The 21,061-nt window shown below is 37.4% G+C and overlaps 2 protein-coding genes across 4 annotated transcripts in view; one reads left to right on the top strand and one right to left on the bottom strand.

Annotated features, from left to right (window-relative positions):
* The window catches only part of Prkn (parkin RBR E3 ubiquitin protein ligase), a 1,199,081-nt gene extending 1,196,468 nt beyond the window's left edge, over positions 1 to 2,613 (bottom strand). For all 3 annotated transcript variants that reach the window (XM_047557058.1, XM_047557059.1, XM_047557060.1), the window contains exon 1: positions 2,492 to 2,613. In XM_047557058.1, the coding sequence (XP_047413014.1) occupies positions 2,492 to 2,498 (7 nt within the window). In that variant the 5' untranslated portion in view covers positions 2,499 to 2,613. The remainder of the gene's footprint in view (positions 1 to 2,491) is intronic.
* Positions 2,614 to 2,817: 204 nt separating this feature from the next.
* Pacrg (parkin coregulated) overlaps positions 2,818 to 21,061 on the top strand; it is a 484,898-nt gene continuing 466,654 nt past the window's right edge. Inside the window, exon 1 of the mRNA XM_047558505.1 lies at positions 2,818 to 3,198. Coding sequence (XP_047414461.1) covers positions 3,043 to 3,198 — 156 coding nt within the window. The 5' untranslated portion in view covers positions 2,818 to 3,042. The remainder of the gene's footprint in view (positions 3,199 to 21,061) is intronic.

Genomic DNA, 21,061 nt, shown 5'->3' with positions numbered 1-21,061 from the left:
TTACACAGTTCACAAATATCACGACTAAAATTCAATTTTAAACACAAAGAATTGTTCATTTTTAAAAAGGTGAAATATAATTTTAATAGAGCAGTCAAAGTTACATTTTTCTATATTGAATTTGCTTAAGCTTTTCTATTTCACTTTATATTATCTTGAACTCCTCCACATCTCTCACAAAGGCACAATTTTTCATTGATGTCAATTAAATTATGTTTCTGTAGCTGTCTGGGCCAGGGCATTTAACATATCAATCATATTCTGAGTGGAGAATATAAGTACTTTTGAAACAGTCTCAATGCTGGGAAGGGAATCCTCAGATTTCAGGTAAAGGTAAAGGGGAGGTAATTATACTGGTAGTGAGGTAACAGTCAGTCTTCTTTCCTTGTCCAGGAAACCAATCTTCATGGTTTTCCTCAAAAAATACGCAGGATTTAAATGAAGAGTATAATTTGCATCAAGGAGGGTGTAGCACTTAGGGAGGGCATGAAAGGGCTCTGAGTAGTCCTCCTACCCTTAACAGAAAAACCAATCTTAGATAAATACTCCTGTGTATTTTGATCTTTGGCTATCATTGGGTAAAGACCAGAATGCCTTTCTTTCCTGGCCCCAAAGCTTAGTTACCAAAATAAAACACATCACTCTAGGGCTTCCTTTCATTTGCTTTCACTTTTACCTTGAGCACTATACAACACACCCAAATTCAAAACCAGCAGTTCAGATTTTTGACATGTGACCACCAAGACAATGAGGCAATGCCACTCGGTGAATAAGATAATCTGCTGCACATTGTCCATGTGGTTTTTATATGGAAAGTACTATTCTTGGCCGGGGGACGTGGGGGGTGTGAAGATTTAACCATTTATGTTGTAATACACATTTATAACCAATACATAGAACAATAGCTGAGGTAAGAGAAATACTTTTTTTAAAACTCACTTTAATTTTCCATGTTTTTAACAGTAATGAATTTGCCTACTCACTGAATCTAATCTATCACACTTCTTCCTTCTTGGAAGAATAATTTCGGATAAAACTAAATAAAATCGCCTAATAAAGTTATTAATAAAATAATCTATTGGATAATAATTTATAACTGATGCTTTTTATATCTTAACTTCTCTCTTTTTATAGCTTTACAATAAATCTGCTTCTCAAAATTATGCATGCACTAGATTCAGTTGGGTTAAAATAAAATGCGTGGAATTGTCTTCAAAGTAAGGTAGAGACTACACTTTTGCTGTAAAATACTGCCAAGCATGGATTTTGCTCCTCTACTTGGCTCCCTGATTCAGTTCTCATTTGTGCTTATGAGTGAGTCTCATATAAAAGGTTCAACAAGGCTCATAAAAATTTAATTTTTTCCTTAATTTGATAACTTAATTTCAAGTCGTTCACCAAAAGTTGTACCATGCTAGAAAGGTAAGAAAATTTGGACAACATCCTCAGACTTTACCATTACCGCAATGACCATATTAGTTAACTGGCATGATTCTCCCAACAATGCGTAGAATATTTAACATCTAAACGTTAGTTTCAAAAATAAAAATAGATATAAAAAGTGTTTTCTGTGCATAAAAATTCACTCTCATCTTTCTTCTGGACAGACATCTGACATCGAACGTGCTTGTTGCAACCAAGTGCAAGCAAGATCCCCAAACCTTCAATACATAACCTGAAGCAATTCTCTGCAATAATGAAACCCCCATACAGCCATGTTTTCTACACATACCACCATTTCCACTGATTTTTGAGGAGAGCACCTAAAGTAACTTTTGGCTTAACAACCCTGGAAGAGAAGACCTGTGCTGACCTTAGACCTTGCAGTGTTTATAACAATTCTAATAGCTACTTCCAAAGTTGGACTCGAAAATCCACCTAGGTGCAAAAGATATCATCTTTGCTCTCAATTATTCTTACATTTTAAATCTTCAAGAAGAGATGTAAAAGAAGGAATTTCCGGGACAAAATATTTAAATCCACCTGGAGGAACTTCTTTTGACCCCAAACATCATGCTAGTCTAATGCTTAAGTTTTTCCTACAGACAGTGGGTCCCTAACTGTCCTAAGTGAAAGGCAGCCGCCTTAAGGAACTTGAGGGCTGGAGGCTGGGGTGGGAACCGACCTCAGCCGGCCCACCCGGGGCGGCCCTCGGTGCCCGGCTGCGGGAGCCCGGGGGGGCGCGGCTGCGCGCACCTCTTCCCTGGCCAAGTGGTCTTCCTGGGAACCCTGTCGAGCCACGGCGGTGCGGGACGGGGACTGCACACACACTTTTATGCTCCTGGACATCCCACCAGGTCAGCGAGGCTGGCCCGGGTGGGCCCAGGAGCGGGCCGGCGGCGCGGGCGGAGGATGGCGCGACACTTGCGCCCTGTCACTGACAGGTGGCACCGGCCGGCACCCGAGGTTTCCGGGTCGGCCGGGTCGCGGCGTTGCGCCACAGCTGGGCGCGGGGCGGCGCAGAGGCTGTACCTGGCAGGCACCCACGTACCTATCATGGTCACTGGGCAGGTGGCGGCTGCGGGGCAGGCCGGGGCCCACGCGCGCACCGGCGCCGCCCGCGCCTCCCACCAGCGGTTCTCCTACAGCTTAAGTCCTGCAGGCCTCCCTGCCCCCGCGCCCGGCGCCAGATGCGCATGCGCGGGCGGTCCGCGGCCCGGGGCCCGCTGGGAGTCGTAGTTTTGTCGCATGCCTTCTCTTCACGCCACCGCCCTTTCCGGCTTCAGGCCCAGGAAACGTACGTCACGGGGGGGCGGCTCCGGGCACGCAGTGTTGACGAGTCGCTTAGCAACCGGGAGGCTTACCTTTGGAAGCTTGTTGCAGCACTAGCCACGGTCCTGCCCTCTTCCTGCCCCTCCCCTCCCTTAAACTCCCTTCACCTAGGTGCTGCCAAACACCTGGATCGACCTGGGCACCTCGAGGGGTTGAATTTCTACCACTAACGCGCCTTTTTACGTTTTTTCCCGACCTCCTGCTCACATCCGTAAAACCCACTGATTCTTTTACTACACTTTTTATGAGAACAAGACATTTTCTAGGAAGATGGTGGCAGAAAAAGAGACCCTGAGCTTAAACAAATGCCCAGACAAGATGCCGAAGAGGACCAAGCTGCTGGCACAACAGCCGCTCCCGGTGCACCAGCCTCACTCCCTGGTTTCTGAGGGCTTCACAGTCAAAGCCATGATGAAAAACTCAGTCGTAAGTGATCTTCCTCAATTGAACGCACTCGCTCCCTGGCAGGGGACACGACTTGTAGAGATTGGCTGCCCCCCCATGGGCCCATGTCCTCGGTAGTCTGCCAAAAATGGCAATGCCTCGGTGCCCACCAGTGTATGGAGGGCAGGCTAGGTCGGTTAGAAAGGCTCTTGGGCAGCGAGGCACCGTGCCCATGTACAAGCACCGTCCTGGTAACTCATGGTTTCTAGACCACCCCAAATGATACAGAGAAAGGCCCCTTGCCTTAAAGAAGCCTGAACTAGCCCTACTCAGGAAAGGGTCTGATAAAAGGCGAGTTTTTAGAAATCATAAACTCTTGCAAAATTCAACATGTGCTGTTACACAGCTGGGAACCATCATAATCTACATAATTAAATAATCCACAATAATAAACTTATCTATTCAACCTAGGATATTTTAGAATGCAGTAGAATTTATTCTAACAACATTCTTACAAAACCGTATCAGCCAGTTACAGTACTGAAAGGCAACTTAATATAAAACCTACATCCTGATGGCCTTTTTAATGCATTTTAAACCGTTCAAGCTTTAGTTCAAGTATCTCTGCCTTTTAATACAATTCATATTTTATTTCTATTATTTGTGGCAATAAAAATAAAGTATGCTCAATACCATTGGGGGGAAATATTTAAAATGCACACAAATGGTTTAACACCATGAATGATGATTTTTTTAAATCTTCCTGTTCGTTTAATAGCTTTGAATTTGGTATGCTAAACCAGATTTTCTAGAAATAGCACCTGTCTGGGAATGAGACATTAAATAATAAGTGCAGCTTTCGGATGTGTGTAATTCACACCCTGAGAGGATCTGACTTATTGTATGGCAGTTCATTATGTTAAATGAGTAGTGTTTTCCAGTTTCACACTATTTGTTTTACTTATATGTTGCAGTCATAATATTACTTCGTTATAAACTGCATCCTTAAAATTCATGAATGAAACAGATTACCTGTCGACCTCTAGGTCATATTACAAAGTTGCTACATGAAATGGTATTCTCATTTTGGGGATGTGTGTCAGTTGATATGCAGTAGTTAAAATACTTGAAAATAGACTAAAAATTCCTACCTTTCTCATAGATTTTCATTTGAATTAATTGTCATGGGAGTCAAGATGACAGTCATTCAGCCTATAGAATACCATAAGTATTCAAATCAATCACTCAATGTTTCTTCCACACAATACTTATGATTACAATTTTGGTGATTTTTCAGTTGTATTTTAACATCACAAATATATTTTAAAAGTCTATTTTTGTTGTTTTTCCTAAACCTATGCTCTACATTCTTATCTCATGTCAGTTCTTTAACATGGCCTTATACTTGAGGTCATAGTTTTGCAAAATCGGGTACTTCAGGGTTTTCAAATATAATAAATATATTTATGAGACTAAAAAAAGAAAGATTATGAAACAGCCTTTTAAGTAAACAATTAATTTGAGGTAAAATACCTTAACTTTTCAAATTTTAAAGGAAAACCTCTTAGTGGCAATACCTGTTTTTCTATTGGAATCCTCAAAATGGCATGTCATCTTTTAACTTCATTTAACAGAAATTAGAATTCTAAGAAGCAGACATTTGTCCATTCAGTCAACAACTCTGTCTCTGTCTCTAAGTAGCACCTACTACTTCCTCACCATAGCTCTAGGCATTTGGGATGGGCAAAACAAATCTCTGTCCTTAGTACGTTAAGGTAAACCTACTAAAACAACAATAAGGCCTTGATAAAAGAAAAGCAATACTTTTCATAAAAAATAACTGCATGGTGGTAGAGGAAATTTCTTTTTCTCACCCAATATATTTACATTTCATTATTTTTATTTTTAGTAATGTAGACTTTTCAGCATTATAAAGTAAAAGTATCCCTTTCTTTCTGAAGGTGTACTTTTATTCAGAATTTATTTGCCAATTTCCAGTTTTTCTTAATTGTAACCCTATATTACAAAAGCTAACACTCACAACCATTTTTCCTGCATTAGGGCTCACCTTCAGTTCCCTCTGTCAACCCCTAATTGATTAGATAAGCCACCATTTCAATGCACTTTCATGCAATACATGTAGGACTCTACCTCAAGGGAAATACAAACTCAAGAAGTTTCTTTGAGTGTTACAGTAACATAAGTATGCAAACTTGATCATAAACAAATTTGATCAGATGGGCTGTGCAAGCAGAAACCCTTATTTAAGCAGTCATAATCTGAGTATGAGAACACAAAATTTTTTTATTGGTTGTTCTATTTAGTTATACATGACAGCAGAATGCATTTTGATTCACTGTACACCAATGGAGTACTACTTTTTATTTCTCTGGTTGTACACGATGTAGAGTTACACCATTTGTGTAATCATACATGTACATAGGCAATGATGTTTGTCTCATTCCACCATCTTTCCTCCCTCTACCTCCCTCCTATCCCCTCATTTCCCTCTACACAATTCATTGTTCCCCCATTCTTCCCTTACCACCCCCCACATTATGTATCAGCAGCCACTTAACAGAGAACACATTTGACCTTCAGTATTTTGGGATTGACTTATTTCATTTAGCATGATATTCTCCAATTCCATCCACTTACCTGCAAATGCCATAATTCTATTTTTCTTTGTGACTGAGTAATACTCCATGTGTATATATACCACAATTTCTTTATCCATTTATCTACTGAAGGGCATCTAGGTTGGTTCCACAGTCTAGCTATTGTGAATTGAGCTGCTATAAACATTCATGTGGCTGCATCACTGTAGTATGCTGATTTTAAGTCCTTTGGGTATAAACCAAAGAGTGGGATAGCTGGGTCAAATGGTGGGTCCATTCCAAGTTTTCTGAGGAATCTCCATACTGCTTTCCAGAGTGATTGCATGAAGAAATACAAATCAAAACTACCCTAAGATTTCATCTCACTCCAATTAGAATGGCTATTATCAAGAACACAAGCAATAATAGGTGTTGGTGAAGATGAGAACACAAAATTATTTACAAAATAATAATAAATATAAGTAGCAAGTTTTATCAATCCCAATGACAGTTGTAGTTATTTTATTTCCATTAATTTTCATTGCATTCTACATGAAAATAATTATGAAATCCCTGCAGATAATTCTATTCAAATTCCTATTGTTAGAATGTGTACCTATAAAGAGTAAAAGGACATGCATAATTTAAAGATTTCATAATTCATTTTCCCCTTAAAGGTCTTTTTTAGGATATGATAGAGCTCATGGTCAGAAACCAGTAACCCAATATTATACTGTCTTCATCTCAGCAAAGGAGATACTTTCTGTGTTAATACACCTTATCAAAAAGTAAGTTTGGATATGAACCCAAGGTTACAGTGACAGAAGTTCACTTGAACTTTCATTTACTGTTTTCTATTTTGTATACTGGATATTTCTGCTCATGTTTTATCCCCTCATGTAAATTCCCTATGAGAATAGAAAGCTACATCTAACTATCTTTTTAATTTTAACCAGAACCAAACAATGTACTCAGTGAACGTCTGATGAATGAAGAAAAGCAATTCTACCCTTTCTTCATATCTCATTCTCTCCCCTTTCTTGTTGCTATAATTGATGTTTGTCTCTAATTAGAATTTTTTTTAACCACCGATAACAATTTAGGAGACCAGAAGTTTCCTTTAAAACTCAGCCAAATAATGACATTCTTCATCTATAAAATCCTCAGTTGACTTATTTCTCTTAGAATAAAATCTAAATTTCTTACACTCCTGCAAAGCCCGTGTGGTCTGGCTACCTCTGCTGTTCTCGTGCGTGTGTATTAGAACTTTCTCCCTCACTTGTCCAGTGCCTTCAACAGTGGCTTCCTGGTGGCTCCTTGACACCCTAGTACCAGACTTTCTCAGTCTTGGCCCTTCCAGTTCCCTCTTCCTGAAGTACACACCACCACCTCTTGCTGCTTCCGACTTCTCTTCAAGCTGCACTTCTCAGTGAGGACTTCCCTGCCTGCTCCCCGTAACACTGCCACCCAGTAGAGCCCTACGGCCCTCCCTCAGCTCCCCGTTTTCCTTCAATCTTGTTTCCCCTGTAACGTTCATTAAATTGAGCCTGTGTTTTCCTCTACTGAAGATAAACTTCTTGAAGATTGGGAATTCTACTCTTTGCTCTCTGCTGCACCCCCAGCTCAGGAAGCAATCCTGGCACACAGCATATGAGTATTCTATAATTAAGTAGTCATTTTAAAATTATCCATATTAATAATCAATTGGTATTATATGTCAATTCCTTAATATAGGCCAGGGCTAGTCACCTCTGCTCCATTTGTTTTTTCCAACCAATCCTTTGAAAAGTCAGAAGACTGCTTTTTCTACTTAACATGTAAGTTTCAGATAAATGGCAGAGCAAGGAAAGGGCCTAGATTTCTAGAATTTTTTAAAACTCAGTCCTCTGGAGAATTTTTTTAGATGCTAATTAATGTACTTTATGCATGGAGGAAAGGGCACATAACCTAAGTGAATCACGTGTGAATGTTAAACCAAACACTCTGGTGTCACCAGCACACACACGGAGAAGTGTCATCCACTCCACAAAAACAAGTTACCCCCTTTCTAGTTGTTGCTCAGACCCCGCCCCCAAGTTGACCTCATCCTGCCTCCTCCCCATCCTTACCTCAGCCTGTATTTTACTTACACATTTGGAATCATCAAGTGTGTAACTTTTTTATGTCTGTTTTCTGTCATCAGAATTGTGTTTGTGAGATTCATGCACATAGTTGCATATGACTGTAGTTGTAACTAAATCCTTCATGTTTATTCTGAAAGCATATTTTTATGTGTGAACATACCACAACTTCTTTATCCATTCCTCTCTTGGTGCGTATTTGTGTGACTTTCAATTTACAACAGTCACAAAGAGTGCTCCTAGGAAAATTCCCTTTCATGTTTTTGGAGAGCGTTTATATGAATGTCCAGGGATACATACCTGGAAATGGAATTGCTGGGTCCTAAGTCATGCAGATGTTGGATGTTAGTGCATATAGCAAAATTGTTTCTCCCATCGAGTTTTTAAAATTTAACCTTTTGCCAACTCTACATGATAGTGCTGCTTGCTCTCTCTTGCTTGGCATTTTCTTTATTTTGCATTTAAATATTCTAGTATATAATGTTATCTCCTTGTGGATTTAATATTGATTTTTCTTGAGACTAACGAAGTAAAAAATTTTTGTCTGCTGGTCCTGTGAATATGCTCTTTAGTGAAGTGTCTTTTCAAGATTTTGGGTCATTTTTCTCTTGGCTTGGTTCACTTATGTGTTCTTAGTCCTTTTTCATATTCTATTCTGAATGTTGTGCAGCTTTTGGCAAATACTTCATTGCAGGTATGGTTTCCTGCTCTGAGTTGCCTCTCCATTCCCCATGGTGACTTTCATCTCCTCTCTTTTTCAAGTGTACACTCTGTGGGGAGAAAGTTATTATCTCAAATGTATTGGTGCATTTCTTTAAAATATGTTCCTCAACCAATTTCAATTGACTCACAATGAAATACATATAGATTAAGACACAAGACATTGAAAATAAATTGGAATGATCAGAAACAAAATAGAACAAATAATAGTGAAATAATTAAATAAATATAGTTCAAGCAGAAAGTCTGGGCCAAAGAACAGAATCAATTATGCCATTCATAAGGGTCAGCATATTTATCGATTGATGTTCAAATTTAATTCTGAGCTTCTTGGCATCTGATGCTGAAAGGGGAACATTATACACTTCTCATTATCACAAAAGAAGAAGTCTATCCATCCCTCTAGGGGTTTGAACCTTTTTCTACTCTGAATTCTCAGAGAAATTGATCATGTAGCATTTTTAATACATGCAACACACCATACCTGCATTTTACTCCTTACAAGAAATATAGTTACAAATTTCATCCATAAAAGATTTCAGTGGGGCCAAGTACATGATATTAAAATGTATCTTGGCAAATAGGATTTTGCATGAGATTAAATTGATATAATTCACCTGTGTGGGCTTTCCATGGTCCAATTTAATCTGGAAATAGAATTCATAAAATTTACAGGAGTGTGTAGATTGTATATTTTTTAGCTCTGGTTCTCAGGTCATTTTATAATAGGAGCAAGATGACTGCCATTTAAGTAAGTAGGCAGAGAAGAAATGTGCGATGTTATGGGAGCACAGAGCTGCGTGGCCTGGAAGAGTCCAGGTCTAGGAAGGCCACCTGGAGGGCAGATCTTGTTTGGATAATGTGACAGATCAGGAGGACCTACAGGAGGAGTTAGGGAGTGTGCAAAAGGCAGAGTCACAGAGATCAGGCTCCATAGTCATTAAGTTCTCAATCTTTGTTTTCTGCTTTTTTTTCAAAAATAATTATGCTGTGAATTCTATTCATTATATACATGCTTAGCATTGTGTAAATTGTGTGATTTTGTGGAATATTTATAAAGTATATTTGCCTACTTAATGAAGAATATGTTTGCATCATTGTGCATAATTATAATAATTTATATGAAATTTTGTAGATTTCCTCTAAAATGCTAGTATTTTACATGTTACTGCAAACTCAGCATTTGAAAGACTTCCTAAAACTCTATTCTGAATATGCCATGATTTACTTAGTTTTTCATGCAAGCTGTTCTCAGTTTTTTGTTATTATGCATACTATTGAATATTTGATATAGAAAAGGTTTTTCTACATTTTAAGGTATTTCCTTGAAATTATAACTTCTGAACTACAATTACTGGGTCAGAAAATCTTCAGACTCCAATAAAGATTGGTTTGCACTGCCACCTGCAGTGCTTCAGTGTGCCTGTCCTCCTCCCTGTGGTGGCCTGAGGCCCTAGACCCTGCCTGCTGCCCACCTTCCTACCTTCTCAGTGTGAGTTGGAATATTAGCACCTCTGAAATCATTCACAATACATATTAGGAGTGGGTTTGGAACATCTCAGGTTCTGGTTTTCAGGTTGCAAATTGGAATCAAGTGGAGAGCTTAAAAACCACTGAGTCCTGGCCCATCCTGAAAGATTCCCATTTAATTTTCTAATTGCTCTGGAATTGATTTAATTAGTATTTAATTAGAGACTGAAAATATTTGGGTACATAGTGTGATGAGAAGACCTCAAAACACCATTTTTCAGTTAACCTTTTAATTGTTCCAAAGACATTTATTACACAATATTCCATAGGTTTTGTATATTCCTTTTGTGTCATAGTTCTACATAATGGTCACAAACATTTGAGAGGAATTTTTAACCAATGTCATGCAATTTTAATTGCTATAACTTGGTAATATGTTTAAGAAACTGATGAAGGTAATTCTTCTTGTTAATTCATACCAAAAATACTCATTTTAAATTTTAACTTTTACCTGTTTAAACTTGCATTTGATCTTTTAGTAGTATGTGAAGCTGAACTTCTCTTTGAGATAAAAATGATCATATAAATCACTTTCAAAAACAAGTCATCTTATAATAGTGTTTTGTGGTCATCTAGTTTATCACTGTTTATAGATATATGTTTTTCTAACAATTGTTTTTATATCTATTTTATATCTAGCCACTTCACTAACCCTCTTTTTAATCAAATATTTCCTTCAAATCTCATGTATCTTATTTTAATCACATGCAAATTTTGAAAATGTAAATGTACAATTGTAGAAAATGACAACTAATCATACTTTTACTATCTAGATTTAATAAATGATTACTTTTTGTAATAATATCATGTATTTTTAAATAAGAATAAATAAATAGAGACCTTAGTAGGCCACTTCATTCCTACTCTATTTATCCATTCCCAGAGGTAACTAGGATGGTGATTTTTTGTGTATGTCATTCCCAAGTGTGTACAATGAATATATTTGTATCCTTATGATTGATTGATTGATTGATGATTGAAATTTAGAATTCGTTCTTCAGGTTGCTTTGTCACCTGGTTATAGAGCATGGTATGCCTCTTAGCTCATATTGTATTAATAAATAGGGAAATGTTTTCAGTATAAAAGGAAGTTCATATATGCTTTTCCCCATTTTGTATTAGTTTGAGTCACAAAGTAACAGCAGCTGAATGAAAACTATGTTAACACAGGAGAATGCAGCATAACGCAAAGTGAGAGAGAGTAGTCGGTGTAAGGCTCATTACCGTGGATTCTCCTCTCTGGTTCTGCTCACGCACTTGATCCTGCAAGCCCCAGTGTGAGGCAAGCCCCATCTCTGCCCCTCCTTCCAACGCTTTTTCAAAAGGTAGATCACTGTATTCACTCCAGTACTTCATTTCTAATGGTCAGGAATTTAGTGTTTTAACTGTTACTGTTAATTTTTATTAGAATTATTATTGCTCTGGTTACAAAAGGGCATGGATTTTTAGGGCTTCTTTAACTTTATTTGCTTCATTATTTTCCTCTTACACTTTGTGATTTCTATCAGCCATTTTGCAGAATGATCATTCTTCAGAAAAGGGTATCTCATTACAGCAGAATCACTTGTAGGAAATGGTTTACCTGCTACAGCCTATTCCATTGTCCTTGGAAATCAATTTGTTCATTAATGCTCTTACTGAGAAATGTTGGATTTCTGCATTGCAGAATCACAACGTCCTTGTATGTGGTTCCCTGTGTGTGTAGGCCAAAGTTCGCCAGATTTGGAATTGCCAAATGATAAGGCATAGCTTCAACTTTAATAGAATGTGTCGGATTTCTCTCCAAAGAATTACTGTTACCAAAGTCTAGTGAGAATGCTTTCTTTCCTAAATCCTTTTTCTCAAATCATAATTTGGTGGTATCAAACTAAAAAATTGGACCAATCTGAAGAGTTTAAAATAGTATCTTGTTTTAATTTTGCATTTCCTTGATTACTAGTATGTTGATTTCTTTTCATATGTTCTTAATCATTTCCTCTAAAATGTACCTGTTCATAACCTTGCCTGTTGTTTCTCCATTGGGTTGTCTGTTCTTGCCTTATTGGTTTACAGGTGTACTTAAATACTGTGGATATGGATATGTTCTAGATATGGTCTACACACAGTCTGTGGCTCATCTTTATCTATTTTTTGCACTTTTTTGATGCACAGAATTTTTTAATTTAATTTTAGATATTTTTATTTATTATATTCTCCCCTTTTTTGGCTAGCTTCAGAAACACTTTCATCCTGATATTCTAAGTTTTCATCTATATGCTTTATTCTTATAATGTCCATATTATACAATAATAATTATTCAAATGCCAGTGTATTTTTAAGATGGGAGGCATGACTTCAATTAGATCTTTTAGGCATAGAGAGCCACCTATCCACTACCACTTGTGGATAGCAACTGGGAATTTCTGTCCCATTGGTGTATTTGACTGTCTCTGAGCCACTGTTGTAATTGTCATAACTTTACACGTTTTATGTCTGGTAGCATGAATTTTCCCAATTTCTTTACATCTTCTTTGACATTCTTGGACTCTTTTCATCTATAGAGATTTTAGGATTGACTGTAAAATTTTATGAAAAAATTTTTGGTTTGATTAGAACCGTAGTGAACATATAGGATGATTTAGGGGACAGCAGCGATCTTTTCTATTCTTAATATGCTAAGGTTTTTTAAAATTGCCATTATTTTGAATTTTATCAAAAACCATTTCTGCATCTGTTGAGATGATCATAGGTTTTTCTTCTTTAATTTGTTACTATGGTAATTATTAATAGATGACATTCCAATGTTAAATCATCTTTATGTTCTTGTATATGATCTAATTATGATGCATTTAGCTTGAAAAACAAATCTCAATTATCAATGTCTTTTTCATTGCTCAGAGAGCAAAGTCATTCCTAATAATCCACCACAAACCCCTTCTACCGTGGTACCAAGACCAGGTACCATTGTCAAAGTGGTGTCAACAGCAGCTTGCTTAGACTGTATAACAAAATACTGTGGCCTGGGGTTCTTGAACACAGACATTTATTTCTTGTAATTCAGGAGGTTGAAATCCAAGTTCAAGTTGCCAAAACTTTGGTTCTTGGTGAGGACTCTCTTCCTATCTTGCTGATAGCCAGACTTCTCAGACTTCTCACTGTCCCTTCACATGAACTTCCTCCCTGTGTGTTTATGGAGGAATTTCCCCACCACCACCATCTTTTTCTTAAACATCAACTAAAATCTCATCATGAGGGTCCCAACCCCAAGACCTAGTCTAACCCTAACTACATCCCAAAGGCCCTATCTCCAAATGGCATCATATTTGGGATTAGGGCATCACAAACATTCAGTCCATGTCACGTGGAGAGAAGGAACTGCTATGTTTGGTAGGGACTGGAGAAGGGTCCTCTCTCCTAGAGTTCTTGGCAACTGGAACAGAGCAATGTTTCTGTAAACTAAAAGAAAACAAAAACTTTCCTATGGGAATACAACTAAATATATATACTACATTTGTATTCAGGAAAAAAATAATTGATTAAGTTTTGATATTTTTACTTTTTCACATACTTATATTAAGAACACTTAAATTTGCTCTCTTAGCAATTTTTGAGAACACAATACATTGTTTTTACTATAGTAACCACGTTATACAGTAGATCTCTAGAACTTATTCCTCCTCTCTAACAGAAATTTTGGATTCTTTGACCAGCATCACTCCAGTTCTCCCATCTTCCAACCCCTGGTAACCACCATTCTATTCTCTGCTTCTAAGAGTTTGATGTTTTGGACTCACACATAAGTGAGATCATGTGGTATTTGCTTTTCTGTGCCTGGCTTATTTCACTTAGCATAATATCCTCCAGGTTCTTCATATTGTCACAAATGACAGGACTTCTGTCCTTTTGTAAAGCTCCATGTGCATACATTCCATATTTTCATTGTCCATTCATCCATTGATGAACACTTAGTTTGATATCATACTTTGGCTATTATGATTAACACTGCAGTGAATAGGGATGAAGATCTCTCCCACATACTGATTTCATTTCCTTTGGATATACAGTCATGCTTTGCTTAACAATTGAGAGGCAGTCTGGAAATGCATCATGAGTGATTTCATTATTGTGTGCATTAGATAGTTTAGGTTAATCACAAGACCTGGCCTCTTCATGAAATCACAAGACATGGTAAACATGAAATGTATGAGGCTGCTGGCAGAATAATGTGGCATACTGCTTTACAATTAACTTTTAAAATTTTTTGTTTTTATAAGTAGAAGGAGTACACTCTAATAGTGCAGTAAATACATGAACCAGTATCATTTATTATCATTATCAAATACTAGGCATTGTATATAATTGAATATGCTTTACTTTATACATCTGGCAAGGCAGTATGTTTGTTTATACCAGCACCACACAAACATGAAAGTAAAGCATTGCCCTGTGTTGTCACTAGGCAATAGGAATTTTTAGCTCCGTTATAATCTTATGGGTCCCCCTTCGTATATGTAGTTCATTGTTGACCAAAATGTCATTTTGCGCCACATAACTATTTGAATATACTCTGTGGTAAGATTGCTGGGTCATATGGTAGTTCTATTTTTAATTTTTTGAGCAGTCTGCATACTGTTGCTTTCCACAAAGGCTGTACCAATTTACATTCCCGCCACAGGTTTTCTTTTCTCACATTCTCGCGGGCTCTAGTTATCGCCCATCTTCTTGATAACAGATATTCTAATAGGTATAAGGTGAAATCTTATTGTAGTTTTAATTTGCATTTCTCAGATTATTAGTGATAAGCATTTCTTTATACCTTTTTTGAGAATTTGTATATATTCTTTTGAAAAATGTCTGTCCTTTTCTCTTTTTCAAAAATTTGTTTTCTTGGTATTGAGTTGTTTTGAGTTTTTGTATTGAGTTTTAAAATTGGGTGTTTTTACTGTTTTAAAAATTATTTTCATCATGAAAAGGGAAAAATTCTTATGTAAGATCTTAAGAAAATACAGGAAAGAGGAAAAAGAAAGTCTCAAGCCTTTTTACTAGTTATCACTATTGAATTATTTCCACTTCTTTATATACTTTTTGTGTGTATATGAAATTGAAGACATGTATCATTAATATAATATAAATTTCAACATCTACCAGTATGTTTTCATTGATAATTTATTAATTTTTATTTTTCCATGATTAGATTAGATATGGTTGTGATTTTTCTTTTTCTCTTTATGTTCTTGTGAATTGATACTCTAAGTCTTCTGATTATGATTTCTTTGACATATTATTTCTTAGGCTTTTTAGCTTAGTTCATACTTTTCTTTTTTAATGCTTTTTATTTTTAATAGATATCATAATCTTATTATTAAAAAGAGTATGTAATTGTATTTTTGCTTTTTTTTTTTTTTTTTTTTTTTTTTTTTTTTGTGGTGCTGGGGATCGAACTCAGGGACTTGTGCTTGCAAAGCAAACACCCTACTGACTGAGCTATCTCCCCAGCCCTGCTTTCTACTTTTGTGTGGCTGTTATTTGTGAGCAATTATTTGCCCCATTGGTCAGGACTTTAAGATTATGTTGTGGGTCAGTTGCAGTCACAGAACCAGCTGGCGGGTGAGTCAGGTCGCCAGCACTGTGGGGCGGCCACCCAACCCGCCTGCCTTGCAGAGCTAGGCGGCCAACACCTAACCTGCCCAACCACCAGGCCAAGCACAGACGCCATTACTGAGCGACCCCTCCTGACCACCACGCCAAGGTCTGTTGCTATCTCGGAGCATGTGGCAGACCAGCCAGCCCACCTGCATCACGGAGCTAGCCAGAGGCTCCTTCATAGGCTGGTGCAGGCATTTCGAATTATTCCTGAGGGCGTGTTCATCATCATTGTAAGGGCAACTCCCTTCCTGAGACACCTACAGGAGGCTAGAGGACCTTTGACCAGACTGAGGAGTCAGGAAGAGGAGGTACTGAGAGACTTGGGACCAACTCAGAGCCACGGGTGAGTCTCTCCCACTGGTCAGGCTCCCCGGATGGGGCAGTAGTCCCGAAACTCAGGGAACTTCTTGGAGTAGAGTGGCCCAGTGAGACTCCCCTGCTGGAGCTGAGAACCCAGTCCACCGGGAGCATTGAAGAGGAGGGCCACACAGCAAAAGGATTAGATGCAGAGTGAGAGTCCAAGGCCCAGGCAGTAGCTCTGGTCTCCAGGGAATGTAGCAGAGGAGGGCTGCTCAGAGAGGGAGACCTTTACAGGGACAGGCTCCCCAGCCCAGGCAGTAGATCAAGACCCCTGGGAACATCACAGAGGAGGGCTTCCCAGTCCAGGTAGTAGTTATGGACTGAAGGGAACTCCTCAGAGGAGAGCTGCCCAGCAAAACTTCCCCACCAGCTGAGTCTTCCCTGCTGGGTGAGGCTTTCCCACCAGGGCAGTAGAACCAGAGACACAGCCCAAGATCAGACATGCCCCAGTCTGCTGTCTAGTCCCCCTTTGGCTGACCATCAGTCAACAAGTGGAGGAGCCTTTGCCCATTAACAGGGAATATACCCCACCTGAAGGACACCACCCCTAGAGGGGCAACTTCCTAGTGGACCACCGCATTATCAAGTTCCTTAAAAACTTCAGGCTACTGAAGGCTAAGAGGTGAGTTATTGGAAATGTACAGAGACAATATTAGTCAATAGAGGAAATCTGCAATATCACAGAGTTTCACTACTAGAGGGGTAGATACCTGAGCAATATGAGAAAACAAGGGAAGAAAATGTCCCAAACAAACCTAGAGGTATAGCAATAAAATCCAATGACAGCTTGGCAGAAGAAATGTCAGAAAGGGAGTTCAGAATGTATATAATTAAAACAATCAGGGAAGCAAATGATGAGATGAAAGAGTAAATGCAGGCATTGAATGATCACACCAATCAACAATTAAAAGAGCAAATACAGGAAGAAAAAGATCATTTCAATAAAGAATTAGAGATATTGAAAAAAAAAACCAAACAGAAACCCTTGAAATGAAGGAAACAATAAACCAAATTAAAAACTCCATAGAAACCATAACCAATAGGATAGAACACCTGGAAGATAGAACCTCAGATATTAAAGACAAAATATTTAATCTTTAAAACAAAGTTGACCAAACAGAGAAGATGGTAAGAAATCATGAACAGAATCTACAAGAATTATGGGATATCATGAAAAGGCCAAATTTAAGAATTATTTGGATTGAGGAAGGCTTAGAGAAACAAATCAAAGGAATGAACAATCTATTCAATGAAATAATATCAGATAATTTCCCAAATCTGAAGAAGGAAATGGAAAATCAAGAACAAGAGGTTTGTTGGACTCCAAATAAACAAAATTACAACAGACCCACACCAAGGCACATTATAATGAAATACCTAACATACAAAATAAAGACAGAAATTTAAAGGCTGCCAGAGAAAAGAATCAAATTACATTCAGGGGGAAACCAATACAGATATCAGCAGATTTTTCAATCCAGACCCTAAAAGATAGAACAACATTTTTCAAGCCCTGAAATAAAATGGATGCCAACCAAGAATCTTATACCCAGCAAAACTTATCTTCAGATTTGATGATGAAATAAAATCCTTCCATGATAAACAAAAGCTAAAAGAATTTACAAAAAGAAAGCTGGCATTACAGAACATTCTCAGCAAAATATTCCATGAGGAAGAGATGAAAAAAAAAATGATGTAAATCAGCAAAGGGAGGGACTACCCTAAAGGAACAGTCAAATAAAGGAAAAACCAAGTTGTGTCAAAAAAAAAAAAAAAAAGAGCCAAATGATTGGGAATATAAATCATATCTCAATAATAACCCTGAATGTTAATGGTCTCAACTCATCAATCAAAAGACACAGACTGGCAGATTGGATTAAAAAGAAAGACCCAACAATATGCTGCCTGCAAGAGACTCATCTCATAGAAAGAGATTCCCACACACTAAAGGTGAAAGGATGGGAAAAAAACATACCATACACATGGACTCAGCAAAAAAGCCGGAGCATCCATCCTCATATCAGATAATGTGGACTTCAAACCAAAGTTAGTCAGAAGGGATAAAGAAGGACATTTCATACTACTGAAGGGAAGCATAAATCAGTAAGACATAACAATCACAAATATCTATGTCCCAAACAGTGGCTCATCCATGTACGTCAAACAAATCCTTCTCAATTCCAGAAATCAAATAGACCACAACACAATAATACTAGGTGGTTTTAACACACCTCTCTCACCACTGGACAGATCTTCCAAACAAAAATTGAACAAAGAAACCATAGATCTCGATAACATAATCAATAATTTAGACTTAACAGACATTTATAGAATATACCATCCAACCAAGAGTGAATACACTTTCTTCTCAGCAGCACATGGATCCTTCTCTAAAATAGACCATATATTATGCCACAAAGCTAATGTTAGCAAATACAAGAAGATAGACACACTACCTTGTATTCTATCAGATCATAATGGGTTGAAATTAGAAATAAATGACAGAGTAAAAAACAGAAACTACTCCAATACCTGGAGATTAAATAATATGCTATTGTATGATGAATGGATAACAGAAGACATCAGGAAGGAAAATTTAAAAATTCTTAGAGGTAAATGAGAACAAAGAAACATCATATCAAAATCTCTGGGACACTATGAAAGCAGGACTTAGAGGAAAATTTATTTCATTGACTGCATTCAATAAAAGAAGAAAAAATCAACAAATTAATGCCCTAACACTACAGCTCAAAGCCCTAGAAAAAGAAGAACAGAGCAACACCAAAAGTAGTAGAAGACAGGAAATAGTTAAAATCAGAGCTGAAATCAACGAAATTGAAACAAAAGAAGCAATAGAAAAAATTGACAAAATAAATAGTTGGTTCTTTGAAGAAATAAACAAAATTGATAAACCCTTAGCCACACTAACAAAGAGAAGGAGAGAGAAAACCCAAATTACTAAAATTCGGAATGAACAAGGAAATATCACGACAGACACGAATGAAATACAAAACATAATTAGAAGCTGTTTTGAGAATCTATACTCCAACAAAATAGAGAAGTTCGAAGACATGAACAGGTTTCTAGAGACATATGAATTACCTAAACTGAACGAGGAGTCATACACAATTTAAATAGATCAATTTCAAGTAATGAAATAGAAGAAGTCATCAAAAGCCTACCAAGAAAGAAAAGTCTTGGACCAGATGGGTTCTCAGTTGAGTTCTACAAAACCTTTAAAGAAGAGCTCATTCCAATACTCCTCAAAGTATTCCATGAAATACAAGAGGAGGGAACCCTCCCAAACTCATTCTATGAAGTCAATATCACCCTGATACCTAAACCAGACAGAGACACATCGAGGAAAGAAAATTTCAGACCAATATTCTTAATGAACATTGATGCAAAAATTCTCAACAAAATCTTAGCAAATCACATACAAGAATATATTAAAAAGATAGTGCATCACGATCAAGTGGGTTTTATCCCAGGGATGCAAGGTTGGTTCAGCATTTGGAAATCAATAAATGTAATTCACCATATCAACAGACTTAAAGACAAGAATCACATGATTATTTCAATAGATGCAGAAGAAGCATTTGATAAAATACAGCATTCCTTCATGCTCAATACACTAGAAAAAATAGGGATAGTGGGAACATTCCTTAACATTGTAAAGGCTATCTATGCTAAGCCCATGGCCAATATCATTCTAAATGGTGAAAAACTGAAAGCATTCCCCCTAAAATCTGGAAGAAGGTGAGGATACCCTCTTTCACCACTTCTATTCAAAATTGTCCTTGAAACTCTAGCTAGAGCAATTAGACAGACCAAGGAAATTAAAGGGATACAAATAGGAAAAGAAGAACTCAAACTATCCCTATTTGCTGATGACATGATTATATATTTAGAGGAACTAGGAAATTCCACCAGAAAACTTATAGAACTCATAAGTGAATTCAGTAAAGTAGCAGGATATAAGATCAATGCTCATAAATCTAATGCATTTTTATACATAAGTGATGAATCTTCAGAAAGAGAAGTTAGGAAAACTACCCCATTCACAATAGCTTAGAAAAAAATAAAATACTTGGGAATCAATCTAACAAAAGAGGTGAAAGACCTCTACAACAAGAACTATAGAACACTAAAAAAAGAAATTAAAGAAAACCTTAGAAGATGGAAAGATCTCCCATGTTCTTGGATAGGCAGAACTAATATTGTCAAAATGGCCATACTACCAAAAGTGCTATACAGATTCAATGCAATTCCATTTAAAATCCCAATGACTTATCTCACAGAAATAGAGCAAGCAATCATGAAATTCATTTGGAAGAATGAGAAACCCAGAATAGCTAAAGGAATCCTTAGCAGGAAGAGTGAAACAGGGAGTATCACAATACCAGAACTTCAACTATACTACAAAGCAATAGTAACAAAAACGACATGGTATTGGCACCAAAATTGACAGGTAGATCAATGGTACAGAATAGAGGACAGACACAAACCCAAATAAATACAATTTTCTCATCCTAGACAAAGGTGCCAAAAATATGCAATGGAGAAAAGATAGCCTCTTCAACAAACGGTGCTGGGAAAACTAGAAATCCATATGCAACAGAATGAAACTAAACCCCTGTCTCTGCCCCTGCACAAAAACAACTCAAAATGGATCAAGGACCTTGGAATCAGACCAGAGATCCTGCATCTTATAGAAGAAAAAGTAAGTCCAAACCTTCAACTTGTTGGCTTAGGATCAGACTTTCTTAACAGGACTCCCATAGCACAAGAAATAAAAGCAAGAATCAATAACTGGGACAGATTCAAACTAAATAGCTTTCTCTCAGCAAAGGAAACTATCAGCAGTGTGAAGAGAGAGCCTACAGAGTGGGAGAAAATCTTTGCCACTCATACTTCAGATAGAGCACTAATTTCCAGAATATATAAAGAACT

Source organism: Sciurus carolinensis, chromosome 7 (genome assembly GCF_902686445.1).
Source record: "Sciurus carolinensis chromosome 7, mSciCar1.2, whole genome shotgun sequence".
Classification (NCBI taxonomy): Eukaryota; Metazoa; Chordata; class Mammalia; order Rodentia; family Sciuridae; genus Sciurus; species Sciurus carolinensis.
This window is presented reverse-complemented; position numbering and strand designations above follow the sequence as displayed.